A 20,078-nucleotide genomic window follows, 5' to 3' on the forward strand; every position below is an offset into this window, starting at 1 on the left:
AGATCCAGAGAAAAAAGAAGCAGGAAGGATTTATGTGTCATCGTGTTCCATGACTGGTAAATCCTTCAATAAGTCATCCAATGGGGCAAAGAGGCAAAGGTTGAGCCACAGCAGTCCACAGCCAGCTGGTGTTTCTTGGTGCCATAAAGTGGCGAACGCAAACAAGGGCACAGGGCAGAACAGGGAGATCAGCTCATTTGGAAAAAGGGATTTTTCCGCAACTGGCAGCTCACCATGGCTATTCCTCACTGGCTTCTCATGTCTGCACTCTTCCTGCTGCCCCTCTTGGCACAGATTTCAGCACAGCAGCCAGGTAAGCTCTTTCACATTTCTTTGAGGAATGTCTCCCATGGGAGGGGGTGGCCCTGTTACAGGTGGGGGGTTGCTACACTCCAAGACCCCTTTGCTCTACAGCTTGTGACCACAGCTCTCACCCAGCTCCTTCCCAATGTGAATCCTTGGGCTATTTTGCATCTTATTTGTGTGTTTTCCCAGGATGTTCTGTCAGTAACAGCAACCCAAGTGTTCCTGAAAATAAGTGTCCTCTTGTGGTGGCTGCCATCCACGTGCAGCCAGGTTTCACCCTAACAATTGATCCCAGTTACCCTGATGGCCAATTCTTCACCATTGAGGGCTCCGAGCTGCAGCTGACAAAGTGTGTGGACTATGAGGTAAGCCTTCAGCTGGCAGGCTGTAATGATGGGATAGACAATGCTGGGATGCAATGAGTTTCAGTCTGGAGTCTTGGGCTTCCAGGGATTCTTAACCTGCTTCTAGAGGAAATAAGTTATTTCAGTTGTGTGAATTTGGGAGCCTACAAAAAAGATGGAGAGAGACCATTTGAAAGGGCCTAGAATGACAGGATAAAGGGGACTGACTTTAAACTGCTAGAGGGCAGGGTTAGATGGAATACTGGGAAGAAATTCTTCCCTGTAAGGGGCCTGAGGACCTGGCACAGGTTTCCCAGAGAAGCTTCCATCCCTGGAAGTGTTCAAGGCCAGGTTGGATGGGGCTTGGAGAAGCCTGGTCTAGTGAAAGGTGTCCCTGCCCATAGAAGGCGTTGGAATGAGATGAGCTTTAAGTTCCTTTCCAACCCAAATCATTCTGGGATTCTGTCATCTTGTGTGAAGCAGAAAGGCAGTGTAAAAGGTCATTGTGTTCACTTAGGTGGCTGCTACCTTATTTTAGCTCCCTAGAGTGCTCTGTATACAGCCACAGGCATCCTTAAGTTCCCTTTCAATATAAAAACCCACTTTTACTTCAGTGAAGAGCAACAACCTGAGTTAACACCCTGCAGGTGCCAGATTAGCTCTGCCAACATCTTACAGGAATTGAAGGGAGTGTGCCTGGCAGATGGGACTGCTTTGATATCATCATAAACAAGATCCCAGCCATTAAGGAAAGAAAGTAGAAAATAAGATAAAGCACAGCAACGTTTCTGATTCAGCGAAGGATAAATTTGGCTCATTTGCTTTAGCCAGAGGTTGTACTCTTGGGCTGTTTCTACAGTGAGGGGATTTGTTTTTCATGCAGGAAGACCCCCTGCTGCTGCTGTCCCTGACCTGCCAGGACCCTGCTGGCCAGGTGAGTGCTCTCCCATGGCTGAGCCCTGGGACAAGGCACTGCAGGCAGCCCCTGCTTCCCTCTGCTCTTCCTAATCCTCACACTGGGATGGGCAGATGTCCTTCTCTTTGTGGGCAGACACACTCTTCTCAGAGCCACAGAGAGCACCAAGGCTCTGCCAGTGGGCAGGAGGTGGCAGCAAGCCCACAATCCTGCCCAGGATGTGGGCTGGCTGCAAACCCCAGCCCCATCTGGCCCCCATCCTTACACCATCCCCTCTGGTCACTCTGCAAAGCAGGACCAGCCCCAACAGTCTATTTTTGTCTTTGATTCTTTGATTTGCCCATTCTGCAGAGCGATTCCTTGCAAATCCTAGTCACCATTCTGAACGAGAACGACAACTCCCCCGTGTTTCCACAGCCAAACGTCACCAGGCAAATCCCAGAGGTAAGGGGTTTTGGGAAGGGAAGAGAGCACTGCTCACTGAGTGCTGTGGGACTGAGGAAGGGTCAGCAGGGAGAGGACTTCAATCCATTTCACACAGACAATAACTACAACAATGTGGTTTTTTTCAGGATACAGAAGTGGACACAGTCATTGTAGCCCGTGAAGAAGTAACTGCTGCTGATGCTGACCTGGACACCATCTACTATGAACTCACCACTACAGTGCAGGTGAGCAGCTCTGGGGACAAACAGTAGCTCTGAAGAAGAGCCCCAGCTTTGAGGAGAAGGTCACTACATTTAACTCACTCAACCTTTACAAAACTCAAACATTGATTTGGTTAGCAGAACAGAGCCATTAATGTTGCAGGTATTGAATTCTCTTATGGCTCACACTTTTAATGCACTGTACAGATTAAACTTTCATCTAGGATGTTCAGAGCTGTAATGATTCAGGGAAGTCGTGTTGGCATGATCTGTAAACATATCAGGAGACCTTTGTACCTCAGGGAGCTCAGAATTGCACTGAGTCTGATGGGGAAAGCAGTCCTTCCCCTAGCTGCTAACAGCAGCACAGGAAATGCATTGTGCACACAGTTAAACCAATGCCAGCCTGGAGAGCAAGGGCTGGCTGTAAACTAAAATCAAGAAAAAATTCAAGAGAAAAACCAAATGTATGTTTGCATTTTTGAAAAGTGTTGTGGAGAGAGCAGACCATGCCTCTGTTACCTCTATATCCCCAGGGAATTTAAGTTTCTGTGAACAGAAACCGCCAGTTTTTCAGCTCTGGGATCAGACTTTGCATTCACATTGGTGTAAATTCAGAGGGATTTAGAAATTCAGAGGCATAAGATTAAAGGAGAACCAAAGCAAGTGCAGAAAGTTATAGAGTAAAATGCAACACATGATACTTCAAGTCAGCTTTACAGTTTCTTTCAGTCCAGCTGTATTAGGCTAAGGCAGGTGATCCTGCCAGCTCTCAAAGGCTGAGCCATCTTTGACCTTTTTTGTGCATGGAAGTGAGATTGTTGGCTATTAGGGACCCAAAATCAAGGATTGTAGGCAACTTGCTAAATATAGAAAATAAATTAGGTGATAGATTTAATCCAGACGCTGCTCAGCAAGTGGGCAGTCAAATCAGGTGTTCTGTGAGAGGAAATTCACAAGAACAAACCTTTCTGACAAGCCAGGCAACTCCAGTGTGCAGTGCCAAAAATTAAGTAGATCAGACATTCCTACAGTGCCCCTCGTCCAGATCCCCAGGATTAAAGGTCCAGTTGGGATGACAAAGATAGCAATGAGCAGGATTTGGAACGTGTCTGTAATTGAGTCTGCTATAGGATTTTTCCTTTTCCCTTGCCAGAACACAGACGGTTATTTTGCCATAAGAGGAGTTAATAACCCGGAAATTTATTTACGAACAGCATTGGACTATGACAAATTTAATTCAGCAACGTTGCTCTTGTATGCGAGGGTAAGTGGCTTGGGAAGAACAGAATGCCTTGTTTGCATGGTCCCTCTTATCTGAAGGATGAGTCTGGATGGGACATCTCTGGGATAACAGCAGGGAGGGCGGAGACTGGAAGGGGGTGCATTTGGAGCAGCCTTTCCCTCTCCATAGTTCCAGTGACAGACCTGCAGTCAGCCCACTTCTGTCAGCAGAACAAGATAACCTACTCCTTTAGTTACTCTCACATAAATTTCTAATTAAACAGAATGGAGTGACAAAGGCTAAAGGGCCCCAGTCCACTGCTTTTGGCAGATGGGCCCTTGTTGTGGCAGTGAAACTTGTGTCTCACGAGTGTGCTTTGCCTTGGGGGCAGGACAGGCCTGTGACCAGCCCTGAGCCCAACGGAACCAACACGGCCACTGCAACAATAACCATCACCATCAAGCAGAGTGACACCCGGGCACCCTGGTTCCTGCCCTGCACCCAGCTCCACAACGACCACAGCGTCTGCATCAGCAGCCCCTACTCCGGCAGGGTCAACATCTCCGAGATGTCGGTGAGCAGGAGGGCTCAGACAGTGCCCCTGGGCTCTTCCCAGAGGGAAGCACTGAACCATCTCCATGAACCTGTGCTGGTCTCCAGTATAATGCAGATGATTCAGCAGAACAGGAAGCCTTCATCGTCCCCCACCCCAAGCAGCACTGCTTGTCTCTGCTCCTACAGCAGAGGAGAGGCAAGAGCTGGAACACCAGCTCAAGGCTGTCTCACCTCCACCCTGTCACAGACACCTCCCAGCAATAAATCCCATTCTGTCCAGGCAGAGCCATGGGATCTGCTCTGGGCTGGGAGAGCTCCAGTTGCTGATCTGGTCCTTGTGGTGTGTGATTGTTTGCCTTGCTGTTGCAGACAGACCCGCTGCTCCTGGAGCCAGGACCCATCTATGCTGTTGACCCTGACTACACCATCAGTGACAGGATCGTGTACAGGATTGTTGGGGGTGAGTAGACCTTGTCACCTTCCACAAGGAACATTGCTCATGTCTCCTGTGGTACCTGCCAAGAGAGAGGGCCTGGGATTTGCCCCTCTGTTTCTGCCACAGAAATATCACTAGAGCCACAGAACGCTGTTGATTAAGTAGAAGAAACAGACTGTACAGAGAGGAAGGAGAAAAAGAATTACAGTCCCACAAATCAATCTCAATGAAATCTGTTTCAAAAAGATTTTGGTTTTTTGTGAGATGAGACATGTTTTATGTTTAAGCTTTTAGCTGTGATTTTGTCAATCTGGTCATGCTACTTTCATGCTACTTTCATTACAGTCTTTGAGCTGTACCTGAAATTCCCACATTATCAGCCTAATTTCTATTCATTGCCCAGAATTATGTTTTTATTTCCCAGCACATTGTCACATTCTCATCTGCCCTGTTTTAGTCTTGATTCCAAAAGAATCAAGGCAAAGGTCATATTGGTCAAATGAAATTCCTCTCCCTTTTACCTATTATGCCTTATGGCAGCGCAGTTGTGAATGTCCTCCTGGTGCCAAATGTATTAAAGAACATTAAATTCCACTGGCATTTGGATGGAGTGTGGCCTCCCTCCCCACAGTCAGTGACTCAGATCCCTGTCAACAGAGAGCCCACAGTGTCTCAGGGTGAGGAAGAGAACTAAAAATTCTGCTTATCTTACAACATGTGTCCAACATAGGTACTTTTATGATTCCCACACAGATGTAGGAATCTGCTTTCTACCTGTACATAAATCCAAGGTTTGTGTCTAGACTCCCTTTGTAACCAGTAGAGAGAAATAAGCATTCCCAGAGCAGACTGGGAACTGGATGGAGATTTTCAGTCCTCAAATTGCACCAGAGGCTCTGGGCATTTATCATACTTTAGACAGACAGTCTGTGGGTCTAGCTACTGGAAGTGCAAAGCTTTGTTGTTCTGCCTCATTTAATTGGGTTCACACATATCTAATGTGTCCCTCTGCATGCCTGGCCATCACTCCCAGTCTTTGGAGCAGCCAGGCAGGCAAGGAAAACAGCATTTTAACTTGGGTAAATGGTATTTACCCAAGGAAAATTCCTTGAGGGTATTTTTACTAAGATGTGGAAGAATGAGTCTGTGAGCTCCAGGTCACTTTATGAAGGAATCTGATGGTTGAATTGTCTTTGCATTTTCTCTAGGGAATACAAATGAAGTGTTCTCAGTGGATGCAGACACAGGGAATCTAACCATGAACAAAATAGTGACTTCCCCTGTTTCCTTTCTGTTGCAAGTTATGGTAAGTGATGACATTACAGCCACTCACCCAGCACAGCTGGATTTCCAGGAAGCAGCAGCCTGGCTGTGACAGGAGTCAGTGACCTCAAAAATAACTCAGTTACTCCCTTTCTTTTGAAGAGCCCAGTGTTTGACCTGTGGGTTGATCCTGCACCAACCCACAAGCAAATCTCCTGCAGCAGTTGAGAGTTTCCCCTCAGGTGTGGGTGGTGACAGCAAAGGAAATTCACCCTGGGCACGTTCTGCTGATTCGATGAAGGCTTCAGATTGAGCCTGTCCTTTCGTGTCTCATCAGGGCAGAAGTCTGGCATATTTATCTCTCTCTCTCCAGGCCACCCAGGTCAGCAATGTAAGGAAATACTCTGTAGCCACTGTGGAGATCAAGGTCATCCCTAAAAGCAACTTTCCACCCTACTTTGAGAAAGGGGTCTACAACGGGACGGTGTTTGTTGGGCTGCCCCAAAGAAGCTTCGTCTACCAAGCTGGAGATCCTTCCACCCCCCTGGTGATAACAGCAATGGATCAGGATTTCCCTGATGTAAGAAACTAAAACTGCTCTGTGCTCTGTCTCACTGCTTGAGGCTTAAAGCAGGATCAGGAAACACGAGGGAGGGGAAGAGTGGAGAGGCAAACACATGTTGTCCTCTAGTGTTCCATGTTATATTCCCTTGGAAATTGCACAGATACCAGAACCACTTATGGTGTGATGTCATGGGGAGAAGCTGCTGGACTCCCCTCTTCCAAAGCCAGTCCCACACACATCACTTGCATAGGTGTGTTCTGCTCGGGCAAGTACTAAAATTGCCAACACAAATGGGATTAAGACTTGGGATTTTTACTTTTTTTCAATGTTTTTGTGATATGTTCTTGGTCTCTGAGCAACAGGATGAATGCAGTTGAGTTCAGCCTTTCTCACCTGCTCAGCCCAGGTTTATTTGTTACTCTCCAGACCTGCTCATACCTCAGGTGTTTTGGACAGATCCTGCCTAGGGGTTGTTGGGAAGATGCATGTGAAGCACAGCTTGGTTTGATCACCCACTCTCTCTCTGGCCTTTCAGAAAGTCAACCCCAACATCGAGTACTATCTCAAAAACAGCACCGATTTCATCGCTACCAGGGATGGGCTCATCCTGACCAACAAGGTGCTGGAGTCCCCAGGAACTGTGACCATCCAGGTAGGGCACCTTTCTTGGGTATTTTGTCAGGAGTGTGGAAAGGAGGAATCCAAATCCTCTTTTTGCTTGGGTCAAAGAAGCAGTCAATAACTTTAGACTTGTAAGAAGCTGGATGTTCCCTTTGTCCACGTGGCTGCCTAAGGCTTGCCTGGCCCTGTGCCATGTCCTGTGGGGCTGTCTGAACCAGCCTGGCCCCAGCACTGCTAGGTTTCACAGGCAGGCACAGAGAGGTGCCAGCACCTGCTGCTCCTGCCCCACACTGCCTCAGAACCTGTGCTCTGCTCCTCTGTGCTGGAGCTGAACACAGAGCAGGGACATGGTTCAGCTCATCCACTCCCAGGGCAGGGAATCTTCAGAGCTCTTGTTCCCTTGTGACCAGGCTGTCCAGAGTGAACAGCTGTGGTGACAACAGGGACAATGTACTTTCCCCTTAAAGGGCCCCCCACAAACCTTGAGAGTGAGCTGGAGATCTGGAAGTCCCTAAGCCATCTCTTTCCCATGTTCCCATAGGCTGTTGGAAAAGATGTGTTGAGCCTGCAGGAGGCAAGCACCATAATTGTGGTGGAGGTCATCCTTGCCACAGGTAGGCTGGGGGGAGGGTCTCTGGTTTGTACTCTGGGGAGTCTTTTCTATTTCTGTGGCAAACTGGCCATGGTGGGTCACCTTCTGAGGTCTGTGGGCCAGGGCTAGGCCAACCCCAACCCTACAGGAGGTTCTGTGGTGGCTTTAAGAGGGAAAAAACCCCAACAACATTCTCACAGCATAGTAACCACATGCCTTGGAAAGCCTCCTGAGACTTTAGTGGTGCTGAGTATTGGAGTGTCTTTTCTTGTTGTTCCAAAGCTAAAACTGGGATTGGTTCATGCTGGGAAATAACTCAGGATGTCTTTTCATGGTACATCATTGCTCCTTTTTAACCACACAGAGAAAACTGCAATGTTCTTGCCTGTCTGAGGCAGAGCAGAAGGCAGCTGGCACACCCCAAAGCCAGGCTTGCCCATGAGCCAAGGCTTTTCTACTCAGGTCAGGGTCTTTTATACCAGGATTTTATGGTCTTACAGGAGAAACAGCCCATGAGTAATAAGAGAGACATGAGGCTTCATAGATAACCCTCTGGCTACTGTTTAACCTTGTCAATGTGAAAACAGCTCACACTTCCATACTGCTGAGAAATGACTCTTACACTGGTCTTATAAATAAATTAGGATTGAAGTTCATGAAACTTCTTATGCTCTGAGTTAAGCTGAACCAATTGCAATGAATTTTTTATCTCAGGATAGGCAGAAAATGCCCAGACTCCACTGGATTCTTCACATTGATGTGTGAGTGAAGTTCTATCACTTCACCCTCTGATCACCACCAGTGGGGTGGCAAAAACAAGTGGGTTCCTGGGTGTAAAGTTGGATTCCCTAAAGGCAGTGCCACTTCACAGCTAAAAACCACTGAGTCCCCATTTAAGGGCACAGCCCAGCATAAAACTAATCCATGTGTGAGCTCACAGAATTACAAATGCTCCGAGCATGCACCAACACTTCAGAGCAACTTTGAAATTTTGCCCTTACTGCTTAATCCACACCAAGCAATGGTGCTGTTGAATATGCAGAATTACACAGCTCTGAGACTCTCTGTGGGCTGCAGCTCCCCAGGAGACAGGACTAAGCAGCAAAAATTCCCTGAAGTCCTAAATCCTTGCTAAGGTGTTAATGATAAACTGAGGGCGGAATCACATGCAGAAGGAATATTCCAATTCCATTATAATAAACAGGTCAGCAGGAGAACAAAACCTTGTTTCATTAATCATTAATGAGAGTCATTTACGCTACAAAATGAAACTGGAAAATTTGAAAAATCCCACCACCAGCAAGCAAAGCTGAGAATGGTACTGTCTTTCCACTCTGGTGTCAATCTCTGTACAAACATCTGACCCTGACCAGTGGCTGGAAGCAGAAGCTGCTCCTGAGCAGACTGGGCAATATTGCTACAGCTACAAAAGGGCAAGAAAGGTTTTATTGTCCTGGGGACTTTCTAATGCTTTTGCTGTTTTTTGTTTCTTATTTTGATGTGCTCATCTGTATTGGAGAGGATGTTCCGGATGAAAGGAGGCTTTGCATTTTCACACACAGACATACAGTCAAACCTCATTTTTGCATTCTGGTGTAAAAGGGTGAAGTGGGAAAGTCAAAGAACTAAATAACTACTCCATGTAGCATCAGCTTGCCTGATGCAGTCAGGTATTTATTAACTTAGTTAAATCACAGGGTAAAAGTCACTGTCTTATAAATGGCTGCTGTTTCCACTTCATGGAATTTATTGGAAATGACAATATTCTGTGCAATTAAGAAAGAAGCCCCCTGCTGTTAGTACAGCAAAAAAAGATTTTCTGTGGTATCAGATATATGACTGTCACATTCTGAAGCACAGGATGCTTCCTTGCCTTTCAAAAATTGATTGGAGCTTCTCCCACAGTGAAGGGTTTTGTTGGAAAATGCTGCCTGCCAGTTTTAGGCTTTGTAACACTGCTTTGTTTTCCTCGCAGCCATAACCCCTTCTGACAAGATGTACTCTGCTCAGGACATGGCCATCTTAGGGGGCACATTAGCAGCCCTGCTGTTAATTGCCTTGGTCTTCCTTGGAGTGCTGATATGGAAATCCAGTAGATGGCACAGAAAACCTTTCAAATACCTGGTGAAGGAAAAGGTAAGTGCCTTGTTTGTACCTGAACTTCTAAGAAGTATGGATGGGCTGCCCAAGTACCACACATTTGTGTGAAGGTGGTGAATCACTCCCAAGACAGCCTGCAGAGGTAGCACCACTTTGGTGGTGTTTGCTGCTGTTCCTTCTGCCCCTGAGGCAGGAGCTGTGTGGTGGATGATGAGCAGACATTGTAAGGAGAGCACCACAGCTCCATGGAGCACAAAATCTAGGGTAAAAGTGGCACACATCAGGGGTGGTCTCTGAAAAAACCCTGTCTGAGGTATAAACCCCAGTTCATCCTCCATAGTCAAAGGAGAGGAGAGTCCCTTCATATCTGACCTCAAAGCCTGAGCTCAGACACTTGTCTGCCCCTGAGCTATTTAATTTTGGACCTCTCAGGTCTCTGGCAGGTTGGTCACTGCAAGTTTAGAGTGTAGTTTGTCTGACCAGCTGTTGGTCTGTGCCACAGGCTGGGCCTGCCAGGAGCCTAGGCCTGAGTGCAGAACACATAGCTCAGGTGGGTAACAAAAGTCCTTCACCCTGAGTGAGGGAAATCCCACTGCAGAATGGGCTGGGTACAAACCACCACGTGTGCGGTGCTGGTGCTCAGCCCTCCTGGAGAGCTTATCTGAGAAAACTCCAGAAGTGAGCCAATAAAAAATGTCTCTTCCAGGGATCTGCAGTTTTCTCTGGCTTCAGATAGGTCTAACTACAAACCAAGATGAACTTTCTTGAGCAGGAGCTCAGTCACTGCAATCACCCTTCCCTCCTGCCTCCCATTTCTTTTCCTGTCCCTACAGTCACAATTTGTCTCTCCTCCTGTAGCTTTCCAAGGAAATCTCTGAGGGTCACCAGAACAACTATTACCAGGAAGATGAACAGCCATATGTGAGCACTAAGCAGCGTGAGACATCAGAAAGCAGCAGTGTCCAGACAGAGAGTCCTGTGCCAGAGCTGCCAGCACTTGCCTCACACTTCTCCAGTGCAGAGGAAACAGAGGGTCTCCCAAAGGACTCCATAGCTTCCACTGTCATCTTTGAAGAGGAAGAGGAAGAGGAAGAAAAGGAAGAAGAGGCTGGACAGGAGAAAGAAGTGAAGTCAATCCTCAAAACAGACAGGCACGTGGCAGATGATGGCTACAAAGCTGTGTGGTTTAAGACTGATGTGGACCCTGAGGCTGGAGAGAGGGTTGAAGTGATTGAGGACAATGCAGCAGATGATGATAATGATGATGATGACAGTGACCAAGGTGTGCAGAAGAATGAGGAGGAAGAAGGTTCTGGCACTGATGGTCACCACCAAGGGCTGGGAGTGTCCTTTTCCTCAGAGAACTCATCACTCCCAGCAGCAGAGGTGACAGTCAGCATGTCTCATACAGATGCAGGGACAGATGACACTGAGATGTAAAGGAAATAGGGTACACACCCCCAAAAAATGGGACAATTTCAGCTCCTTCGCTGACATGAAGCCCATCTTTCTGCTCAGGGGGAAAACTGGGATGCAGAAGGGTGAGGTTATCTGTTCTGCTTGTCTGAATGCAGCAAATAAGGCCAGAAGAGATTACAGCTAATTTAACCCTTTAGTGAGAGCTTGGAATATCACTTAGGATTTTCAGGGGAAGCAATTCATCTTTCCACCTTCCTGCCTGTTCCCCCTGGGTTACTTGGCACAGCCTTCCCTAAACTGGCTGCAGGTTCAGCAGAGCTGAGCTGACCTGGCTTGGCAGCAGCCAGCCCAGCTCACAGGAGCAGTCAAGTTGCACAGTCCAGTGTTGTTTGGCTCTTCTCTTTAGGGAGGTGCAGCAGGGTGTCAGCAAGTCCCTCCAAGCCTGCAGGTGCTCCTGTGACTATGCAGGAGCTGACTTCAGGGCTTGGCTCTGCTCTGTTCTCCCAGCACAAATATCTGGAATGTGCCACCAGGCCCTTGTCCTGCCAGCAGGAGGTTCCACGCCCAGGACCTGCTGTTTCCTTTGTCACTGGTAAACATGGACTGATCACATGAAGGACTTTGTCATCAATTTTCTATGTCATAAACCCACTAATTGTGCAGTACTTTAGCTGTCTATCTGTTATCTGTCAGCCAAAGAGCTCCTGAGATATTGTCTTCAAGTGCCAAGTCAGCACTCTGCTTCCAGCTATCAGAGGGAAGGAAATATTTGATGCTCTTGTCTAGGTTTGCATCTCCCATCAAACAATCTCTTCCCCAGCTGGCAGCCAAAAGCTGGGCTGGTTTCCACCAGCTGAGAGCATGGCTGTGTGCATTTGCATCTTCTGATCATCAGCACAAGATTTATGCTGCTCCTGGAGAAAGAAACAAAAGTGATTGCTGGGATCTGCAGGAACATCAGAGCACATGTGATCCCAAGGGAGGCTTTTATCCTCTTGGGCCATACATGTCCCTGTCCCAGTGTTTCCATGCTCACTCCTGCTCTCCTCTCTCTGAGGAATGCTGCCCTGGCCTCCTGGACACCGTGTTTGTGCTGCAGATCAAGCCCAGGACCTGGGAAGCTTTCCTACTTCTTGCAGCAAAGCTGTTTGCCCAGGAATTACAGTGTGATAATTGAGGGTGGGGAGTGCAGCCAGTGTTTGCCATATGAAGAATCCCTCCAGCAGCTTTGGGATATCTCCAGGAAGCATTTTCCACAGGATTATGAGAACTCTCTGGCAGCTGCTCACTGCTAACCCAACATTTCTGGCCACCAGCAAGGCTGAGGAGGAGCCTGCCCCCTGTGGGAGGGTTGCTGATGTGGGGAGAAGCTGAAGTGCTTCCCCCCTGCTCTGTTTCCTTGGGGGCTGTGCTGTGTGTGGTTCATTCCTGTCAGTGCTCTGCTGTCTGGCTGCATTCCCTCTGCTGCTGGGTGCTCTGGATTTCTGCTGGCACACTGATTTATGAGCTCCCTACGACTGCAATCTGTGTTCAGCTCTTGGTGCTTTCCTTCCCCTCACCAGTGTGCTTCCCATGCTGTTGGAATGGGACTGGTCCCATCAAAACAGTCTTTGCTTTCTCCCAGGGCTCATCAGTGCATACAGCCACAGGTTTTAGTGTTTTTCAGGGTTATGGGTCCTTAATTTCAAAGGAGATGATGTTTGGTAAATATTGTGTCTGTGGAAGTGATGGTTGTTGTGAGAAGCACAAAACCCAATAATAAAACTTGGCAGCAGGCAGAGCTCAGCTGCTTCCAGCCATTGCCTGTCAAAGCCTCCAGATCCTGTGTTCTTGACTCCTGTCTTTTTGGAAAGAAATTAAGAAAACTGTGTAAGGAACAAGAACAAAATTTAACCTTTTAAGTTCAAGTCCATGTGAGCTTGAACTCCATCTGTATGGGTTGGTTTGTCTGCTGAGGCTGGGAAGGGTGACAGAGTTTTTGCATCCTTGTACAGCGATCATGTTCATTTATAAACATCTGCATAAGAAATAAAAATGTACTGATAGAAATGTTTTTAGAAAATTGGATCAGCTTAAGTGGTTTTTGACAGCAAATAAATATCTACATACCTTGAAGGTCTCATCCTTACACTCCAAAGATATTCAAGTGCTTTTGGAAGTTTAACTCTACAGGCAGATATAAGAAATCTCTTTCATCCCGTCCTCAATCAAGCTCTGTTTTTATTTCTGTACCAGCTTAGAATGATACTTTAATACTTGTGATGCAAAGCTATAAAAAACTGGTCAGCAAATCTGCATGGGAGAAAGAGCAGTTTCAGTGTGGCTGTTGTAAGTGTGGATTTGAGGTTTTACAGCTGGGAGTGGCACAGATGCCAAGGGAGAGGATCCTCACAATTGCCAGCTTTGAGCACCCTCTCCTGATGTAACACAGACCTGGCATGTGCCTGTTTCACCTTCATTTTAGCCTCTGGAAGGAAAAGAAGCCTCTCAGCTGCCAAGGGAAACTCTAAAACCAAATTGAAATCAGCAGGTGCAAGCAGGGAATTGGAAAAATCGAGTAAATACAGGCATTTTACCTGCAGGAAGTAACAGAAACAGATTGAAAAATTCCCAGGTGTCTGAAAATTAATTTCTGCTCAAATCCTTATGGATTTCATCAAGTGTCATTGGCATAACTGACAGCAAATGTATCCTTTTGCTTTTTTTTTGCTTCTGAGAGAAAAATATTTCTGGCACATGGCTTGCCAGTGTAGGAAGGACACTTGGTTTAGTTTTGAGGGGTGGAAGAGAACTGGAGACCCTTCTCTTTGTATGTAGGATAGCAGAATGATCTAGCATCTATAAACTTCCAAATGACAAACAGTCAGAGATAAAAGACGTGTTTTAACTTGATTCCCCTTAAATATTAAGCAGCCTTAGCTCCAAAAGGGGTTCCTTTTTCTTCAAAAAAGAAAGTAAATTAGATTTTATTCCAGTTTGTGTGAATATATTTTTTCATGAGTTGGTTGCTGAGTCCTCATGGAAATAAAGCTGACATAAGCAGTAAATGGAATTTTAAAGAAACAGGATCAACTCCATCAAACAGATTTTAAGCAAATTATGGCCTTTCCTTTTTATAAATACATATTTTATCCAATCAAAAATAACAGCAGTTCACCATCAAATTCCAAGGAACAAATTTTGAGCTATAACAACAACTGAGGCTGCAGAAAGGACCCAGTAGCAGTACTGGGGCAGAAATTGTATTCCTTTTTGCACAGAGAGGTTGCTGTAATGAAGGACAGAGATGGGAGTGCCGGGTTTCCCCTTGGTTTGTGTACGTTGAGATAAACACTTGTATGATAAGCCTTAATGAAATAGCTGAAAGATGTAAGACACCACATTATACTTGTGTTCTGCTTGGATTTATACATCTTTATGGAGGCGTTAAGGGTTTTACAGTACGAGAAGTACCCTAACTGTTCAGGTGCAAAAGTAACAGGTTTCTTAGGGAGATACAAGGCCATGTATCCATCCCTTCTAGGTCCCGCATGAGTTTCTTGCCCATGTGATGGAGAAACAACCACGCATCAACACCCCGGGCCCGGGGCTCTGGGGCGGTCGCGGGCGGTCCCGGGCGGTCCCGGCTCAGGTGCGGGGTCCCAGCGGCGCTGCGCGGGGTGGGGCCGAGGTGATTTAATCCCTGGAAATCGCCTCCAGCCCCATTCGCCCACCCTGAGGGCAGGGAGGCTGCAGCCGGGCTGGGCTCTCCCACGTCCTGTACCCCTCTCCTTTCCCCCCTCTTTCTCCTGCCCTTCTCCTCCTTTGTTTCTCCCTTATCTCTGTTTTCCTACCCCTCCATTTCCTTACTCCCTCCCACCCCGCCCTGCCTCTCCCCCTTCGCCAGCGCTCTGCACATCCCCGACCCCCTGCCACCCCTCTCCCTACCCCACTCCCCAACCCGACTCCCCTCTCTTGCCCCTCTACCGCTTTTCTGTCCATCATCCCGCTCCCTCACCCATCCCTATCTCCTCCTCCTCCCATCCTCCGTCCCTCTCCCTCCTTCCCCGTAGCCGGGGCTCGGGCACCGCAGAATAAAGCCCAGAGAGCCGGAGCCGGCGCCCCCCGCTGTCCCTGGAGCCCCGCACGGGGCCGGACCCTCTCATACCATGGGCTCGTGGGGTGATTTGGAAGGGACGACGAAATCTGTTGTCCCGTCTCACGGCAAAGAACACGGCCAAAACTGCCTCCTCAGCCTCATGGAATGGCAGTGGCTGTGTGGAGCTCTGGCAGGAGTGCCTGGAGACCAGGTAAGAACAGAAATGAGATTGTTTTGGCTGCTGCTGGATGTGGTTTTCTCTTTTCAAGGTATTTCTCTGATTGATGTTTTCACAGTTGTTTTCTAGGTGTCATGTGAGGGTATTTCCAAAAGTTTGGAAGTGGTTGGGAAACAGTGGGGCAAAAATATGAATCTGATTTATTTCTAGTAATTCCAAACTTCTCCCACAACATCATTCTGGGGGAAAGCTGGTTAAAGGATAAAGATACAGAGGAACAAGTGTTGTGAACCCCCCTTGCTATCTGACAGAGCACACCTTCCAGTAATCCAGTACATCTCTCTGAGGGACTCTGGGATCATAAGGTCTTCCAGGAAAGCAAAACAAGCACAGAGACGAGGGAAGAGGCTGCTGGTTAATAATGATTTGATAGGTGTAGGAATGATTCTCTTCACACTTCTCTTTTAACTCCTGGAACATTTTTAAAGTTATTCCTTTAACAAAATGAATTTGAAAGGAAATGGTGCACAATAAATGCATAGAGAGATCATGGAGTCCTCAAATGGTTTGAGTGGGAAGGGACCTTAAGGATCATTTCATTCCATCCCCTGCCATTCCATCCACAGCCCAGGGTGCTCCAAGCCCCATCCAGCCCGGCCTTGGACACTTCCAGGGATGGGGCAGCCACGATGTCTCTGGGTTTATGGGCACAGGAGGGAGTTTCCAGCAGGACTGAGGCGTTTCCTTTGCTGTGCCAGCCCCAGCAGGGCTGTGGGAGGCAGAAGCTGTGGGAGCCGGAGCTTTGCCCCTGCCCCGGGGAGTCTCTGCTGTGCCAGCCCCAGCAGAGCAAACGTTTGTGGTTTCACATCCCGTTCCAAGGAGCTGCCGGGGCAGGGACGGGGATGGGCACGGAGCAGGGACGGTGCCGGGCACAGGGTGACATCCAGAGGGTGCCACCAGCCCGTCCCTGCTGCCCAGGCCGGGCTGAGCAGGCTGGTGACCGTCCCTGCGTTTGCTCCGCAGGGAGAGGAAGCCAAGCCTGGCGAGGAGGTGTGGGAGGATGGAGACAGCGGCCACCAAAGGCTGGGGAAGGCCCAGCTCCAGGTAGGAGATGCTGCCTTCCAAGGAGAGGGACTTGTCTGTCCCACTGGAATTTGGGGTGTGAGGTCAATGGAACAAAAGATTTGATTCCATTTTCTTACATGGGCCAGGCTGTGCTTGAAACAGCCCAAGGCAGCAGAGAGTGGAGTCATTTCCTAGCAGGGAGCTTGACTTGGAAGCTGCATTCCAAACATTGTCCACATTTATTTTATCTCCCACATGGAGATGCCTAAGGAAGGTGGGGTGTTCCTAACAAAAGAACATCCCAATTCATCTGTGGTAGAGAGCTTAAAGTGTGAGTGGAGGTGCCTTTAGGACACTTCTAATTCCTTAGTATATGAATGGAATTGAAATGAAATATCCAGATCCTGACAAGCTTGTGTGAACTCCAGAGCCTCTGCAAGTGTTTTACAGCCAGGGAGGGAGACAAGAGTCTGGAGTCTCTCCCCAAAAACTGGCTGCTGTTTGTTTGAGCAGGCATAGGAATGATTGTGGATTCCCTGGGGCTGTCCTTATGGAGAAAGGTTTATTTATGCGCCCTGGGTTTATTCAGGGTCTCTTCACAATGATGGAAACTGATTTCATTGAAATGCCAGAGGTGCCCAATGCTTTCCCCAGGCAGAGCTCAGAGCCAGCCCTGTGGGAAGGGGTTCAATGCCCATTTTCCCCATCCCTCCAGGCAGCAGCACTGGAGCACTTGAGCCAGACATGGCCAAGGTGCCCAGTGCTGGCAGGAGGCAAATCCAGGGATTGGGCAGTGGGAGTTTGCACTGCTCCTGGAATGCCAGACCTGGAGCTGTGCTTCAGAGAGCCCAGGAGATGCTGCCTCACTCAAACCTTGTTTAAAGCTCAGCAGCCTCCCTGCTCCCTTGGCATTATTGCTGCTCCCTTTGCTGCTCTTCCTTATTATTATTAATTAATTATTGATGTCATTGTTACTATTGTTACTGTTATTACTATTACTGTCATTGTAAACTCCCGCTCCATCTCTTCCACAGCCCTTTGCTTCCCAGAGGTGCTGCTTTAGGAAAGCCCCTCCAGCCTGGGCAGGAGCTCCTGGCTCCAGACACATTCCAGTGCCCAGGAGCAGCAGGACCTGTGCTGTTCCCAGCAGGTGAGGCACAGGTGCCCCTTCCTTCCTTCCTTCCTCTCCCTTCCTTCCTTTCCTTCCTTCCCTTCCCTTCCCTTCCCTTCCCTTCCCTTCCCTTCCCTTCCCTTCCCTTCCCTTCCCTTCCTCCCTCCCTCCCTCCCTTTGAGGGGTCTCTGGGGGTCTGAGGGAGAAGTTCTTTGTCATTCCAGGGCAGAATTAGCCCTGGTCCCACTGAAAGCAGGAGAAATCATTTTATCCCTGTGTTTGGATACACATCTTGTGTTTTCTCTCTGTTGCTGACACCATGTGGTGAAGCAGCAGCTCCCAAATTTTCAGTGCTGCTCCCTGGAAGAGTTTTCATTTGTAGAACCACGAATTCCCTGCTGGAATCCAGTCACAGCCCCCAGATCAATGTGCAGTTTAAGGTCTTACACCCTGAGCAGGACAAGTTCCTGTCTCTAGACATGGAAAATGGGGGAAAACTCAGACTGCAGTGGGGCCAGGATGCAGAATGGGGCAGTGAGGCAGCGTGCTCAGCCCAGGCTGGGGCTGGCACAGGGGCTGTTCCCTGCTGGATGACACCTGTGTGGAACAGATCCTCCTCTTCCTTTGTCCAAAGTCCAATGGCAAAGGATTCAGGAACTCACAAGTGCGGCCTGGAATTAAAACGTTCTGTTAAAATTAGGCAAAGAATGTGATAAGAAAAAATGGGCATCCTTTTTGTGTATTAGAATAGTAGGGAATAAAATGTTGACAAGGGGCACTTTTATTCAGTGCCACCTTTCATGTTTTATGGAGTGAGCAATCAGAACAGAGGTAGGAAAGCCAGGAGCCTTTGATTTCCAGAGTGGACCTAATTTCCATTTTCTCCTCTCTTTCAAGACAGCAAAAACCACTTAACTCATCCCATCTTTGCCCAGAGCTTTGGAGTTTGAGCAGCCAAACCCAACGGGCTCCAGCTGCACTGGAGGGTCCCTGGCCCTGCTGTGGTGTGGGGTGAGCCCCCAGCTGTCCCCAGAGTGTCACAAACTCAGAGGGATCTGCCCTGGTTTCAGGCTGTCCCTGCAGTCCCCGACGCCTCCCTCGGGCCCCCTTCTCCTACCCCCACCCCAGCCCCCCTCCCCCCTGGGACCCCCTCCTGAGGAGGGGGCCCTTCCTAACACCCCCCAACCGCCCCCCAACTTCCCCCTCTCCTCGGAACCCCGGCGCTGTCGGGCCGTGCATTGCACAGCAATGGGGGGGTCCCGCAGAGCGGGCCCGGCCCCGTGTGGGAGCTCCAAGGACAGCGGGGGCGCCGCTCCGGCCCTCTGGGCTTTATTGTGCGGCGCCCCGAGCCCCGCGGCTGCGGGGGAAAGACGGAGAGGGGGACAGAGGAGGGGAATAGGGAGGGATGAGGTGAGGAACAGAGAGGGGCTGAGGAGAAGCTGGGGGAAGGGAAAGGCCGGGTCCGGGGAGAGATGATGGACAGAGGAGCGGTACAGGGGGAAGAGAGGGGGGTCGGGCTGGGGAGAAAGTAGGGAGAGGGGTGAAAGGAACGGGGGGTCGGGGGTGGGCAGGGGAACAGCGAGAGACGGCAGGGGAGGCTGGGAGGGAGAGGGGATGGCGGGGGAAGGAGAAAGAAGCTGGAGAGATAGAAAAGAGGAGATAAGGGGGGGGAAGAAGGAGGAGGACAAGGGCAGGAGAAAAAGGGGGAAGAAAGGGTGGAATCGCCGCCGAGAGAGCCCAGTACAGCCACAGCCTCACCGAGCCCCGAGTGAGCAAATAGCGCCGGCGGCGATTTCCGGGCATTAAATCACCTCGGCCCCGCCCCGCGCAGCCGCACTGAGGCCCCGCACACCTGAGCCGGGCCCGGCCCCGCCCCTGAAACTGCCCCAGGACCGCCCCGGGGCCCCGCCCTGCCCGCGATGGCGGCGGGACTGTCGGTGCCGGCCCCGCCCCTCTCACCTGGGCCGGGCCGGGGCTGCGAGCGGCACCGGAACCGGGGCCTCGGCTCCGGGTTCCGCCGGTGTCTCTGGGGCTCCGGGCGGTGCCGCCTCTCCCCCGCCGGGCGGGCTGCGGGTCCCGGCCCCGCAGCACTGAGGGCGCTTGGGGCCGGCACCGGCAGGAGCCGCTCTGGGACGGGCGCTGGGGCCGGGCCCGGGCGGTCCCGGGATGCCGCGCTCAGCCCGGCGCGCCAGGCCGGCTCCGCTCGGAGCCCCGAACCCCTCCCGGCCGCCCGCGCCGGACCCCGAACGCGGCCCCGGGGTTCCGCCGCCAGCCCCGCCCGCGGCGCTCGGGCCCTGCCCGAGGCGCGGAGCCCGGAGACACGGACTGGCCCTGGCCGAAAGAGCCGCCCGGAGCACCAAAACGCGGCCTTTGGCCTTTCCCTAAGCCCCCCAAAATGCAGCACTTCAGTCTCTCTTGGTGAAGCCCAAACGCTGAGTGACCCCGGTTTCAGGACCTCCCACACACAGGCCATGGCCTCTGCTCCACGCCTCTAAAATGCAGAAGTTGTTCTCTCTGAGATCCCAAATGCTGTCTGAGGCACCTCGGTATCAAGCCCCCCAAACCAGTCCTTAGTGTCTCTTTCTGTATCTGGCCAAATGAGCCCAGTTTTGAGCCCCCAAATCGCAGCACTGGGTGTCTCTGTGAGCCCCAAAACT

At 49.9% G+C, this 20,078-nt stretch overlaps 1 protein-coding gene and 1 long non-coding RNA gene across 2 annotated transcripts; both read left to right on the forward strand.

Moving 5' to 3' along the window:
• Nucleotides 1-234: 234 nt before the first annotated feature.
• On the forward strand, nt 235-11,211 carry CDHR5 (cadherin related family member 5). The gene is made up of 14 exons (XM_064714917.1): nt 235-313; nt 496-671; nt 1,534-1,584; nt 1,918-2,010; nt 2,139-2,237; nt 3,370-3,480; nt 3,830-4,012; nt 4,363-4,453; nt 5,638-5,735; nt 6,066-6,272; nt 6,793-6,909; nt 7,420-7,492; nt 9,446-9,606; nt 10,429-11,211. The coding sequence occupies exons 1-14, from the start codon at nt 235-237 to the stop codon at nt 11,008-11,010; spliced, it is 2,121 nt and encodes a 706-aa protein (XP_064570987.1). The 3' UTR covers nt 11,011-11,211.
• A 3,755-nt stretch (nt 11,212-14,966) lies between these two features.
• On the forward strand, nt 14,967-18,616 carry LOC135448558 (uncharacterized). The gene is made up of 4 exons (XR_010440493.1): nt 14,967-15,278; nt 16,269-16,349; nt 17,345-17,460; nt 18,319-18,616. It is a non-coding gene; the product is annotated as an uncharacterized LOC135448558 (long non-coding RNA).
• The last annotated feature ends 1,462 nt before the right edge of the window (nt 18,617-20,078 follow it).

This window comes from Zonotrichia leucophrys, chromosome 5, assembly GCF_028769735.1.
Source record: "Zonotrichia leucophrys gambelii isolate GWCS_2022_RI chromosome 5, RI_Zleu_2.0, whole genome shotgun sequence".
Taxonomy (NCBI): domain Eukaryota; kingdom Metazoa; phylum Chordata; class Aves; order Passeriformes; family Passerellidae; genus Zonotrichia; species Zonotrichia leucophrys.